Genomic DNA, 1,639 nt, shown 5'->3' on the forward strand with positions numbered 1-1,639 from the left:
CGACCTCCTACGATAGTCCTTCCCCAAAGTTACCTGCTGACAACCCACACCATCCTGAGAGCATTCATCAAATTCGGCAGCATCTCGGCAATCTCAGCCATACCACCATTAGTCAACTTCTTCAGATGCCGCTCCAAAGTCATCAGGAACCTCACCTACCAACAGTCGGGCAAATAACATGCAACAGAAAGCATCACTAAGTCAGCACATTGTCCTTGGCTTCCACATGCAACTTGTGCAATGCCGATTGCTCCTCTTTAAACCATCTGAATGCTCTGCCAGCCGACTCCATCTCCCCTGTTCTGGATCCAGCGACCAGATATTTCTCCACAATCTCAATTACCTGTATTCGACTCGCACTGCCGCCACCACACAAGAACGTCCCTACCTTCTGGCAGCGTCCAAGTTGCAGTTGCTCGAACAAGCTCGACAGCCTCTCACTCCGGTCCCTCCAAAAGAGGATCTCCGCCATCGGGTGAGGCCCAATGGCCGCCGCATGTTCCTTCTCTGTCTTCAGCAACCGCTCAACCTCCTCCGCCTGAAAACGTAACGTCTCTCCTTAACACCATCTGCGGCATCGATGATTCGTCCCACGGCGATTCCCTTTCGTTTGGAGATCGACAGAGCGGAATCACGACACAGTAAGTTCAACGTAACGTCATCCGCGCAATTCGACACAATTATTGCACTGCCAGCAACACACAGTAATCAACTGTGTTCTCGGTATTCTCAGTTTTCGGTAACGCGTAAACAGGCGATCACCCACTTCCCGGTGGGTACTTCGGAAAGACCATTGATCGAAGACCGTCATCTTACCCATTGCCCCACAGCTTCAACACATCGATGTACATCCTCTCCACACTCTTCCGGCCCTTCAAGCTTCCTCAACAGCTCATCCAAATCCACCCCTTCAGGAGGGCGAATGCTCGAGGAACCGTAAACCTGACAAGAGTCGTCTCGTCAAACTCGCCTCCACCGTAATCAACTCACTTGCGAAGCCACTTGGCCCAACTTTTGATGGAATTTACTCGCGTTGAGAACCAACTCGTCTCTAGTCTCCGATCCAACCTGGACCAGCCTCGCGTCACCACCGTTCTCACGACCATCGGGCTTCTCCTCCTTCGACTCCGCCGACTTCTCCGACGCATCGGAATCCTCATCCTCGGAGCTCCCTTCCATCACTAAGACGACATCAGCAACGGCAGCAAAAGCCTGCCCCTCTACCTGAACTCATCACGCTCATCATATCCGTCCCTGCCTCCGGCAACGACAGACCCCTCGAACTTATGTGAGATTCTGTCAACGACTTGCGATTCCGACCAGGGCTCGAACCGTCCGGTGGCCTGATGTGATTTTATGATGGATGGACAGACGGTTCGAGTATGACTCCAACTACTTATAGTCCAACGCGGGCAAGAACAGCTGCTCCATAACTATCTGCACATCATAAAGGATCCTCGTGTCTCCCAGTACGCCGAATATACAACTGCTCAGCATTGCCACATTAACCTGATGGAGGGACGAACTAGCATACACCCGACCGAAACTTGAATCACGACGACTCGCACGTGAGGCTACGAAGTATCACACTACGACTCGCGAGAGTAACTCTAGTAATACCACACCTTCGATTCCACTC

The 1,639-nt window shown here is 52.1% G+C and overlaps 1 protein-coding gene across 1 annotated transcript; it reads right to left on the reverse strand.

Annotated features, from left to right (window-relative positions):
* Positions 1-29: 29 nt before the first annotated feature.
* Positions 30-1,179, reverse strand: Pmar_PMAR002748 (conserved hypothetical protein; the record flags this gene model as incomplete). The annotated part of the gene is made up of 5 exons (XM_002784764.1): positions 30-155; positions 209-343; positions 389-538; positions 817-942; positions 991-1,179. 5 exons carry the CDS (start codon positions 1,177-1,179, stop codon positions 30-32), a joined length of 726 nt encoding a protein of 241 aa, XP_002784810.1.
* Between the last annotated feature and the right edge of the window lie 460 nt (positions 1,180-1,639).

Source organism: Perkinsus marinus, assembly GCF_000006405.1.
Source record: "Perkinsus marinus ATCC 50983 genomic scaffold scf_1104296934638, whole genome shotgun sequence".
In the NCBI taxonomy this organism is placed as follows: Eukaryota; Perkinsozoa; order Perkinsida; family Perkinsidae; genus Perkinsus; species Perkinsus marinus.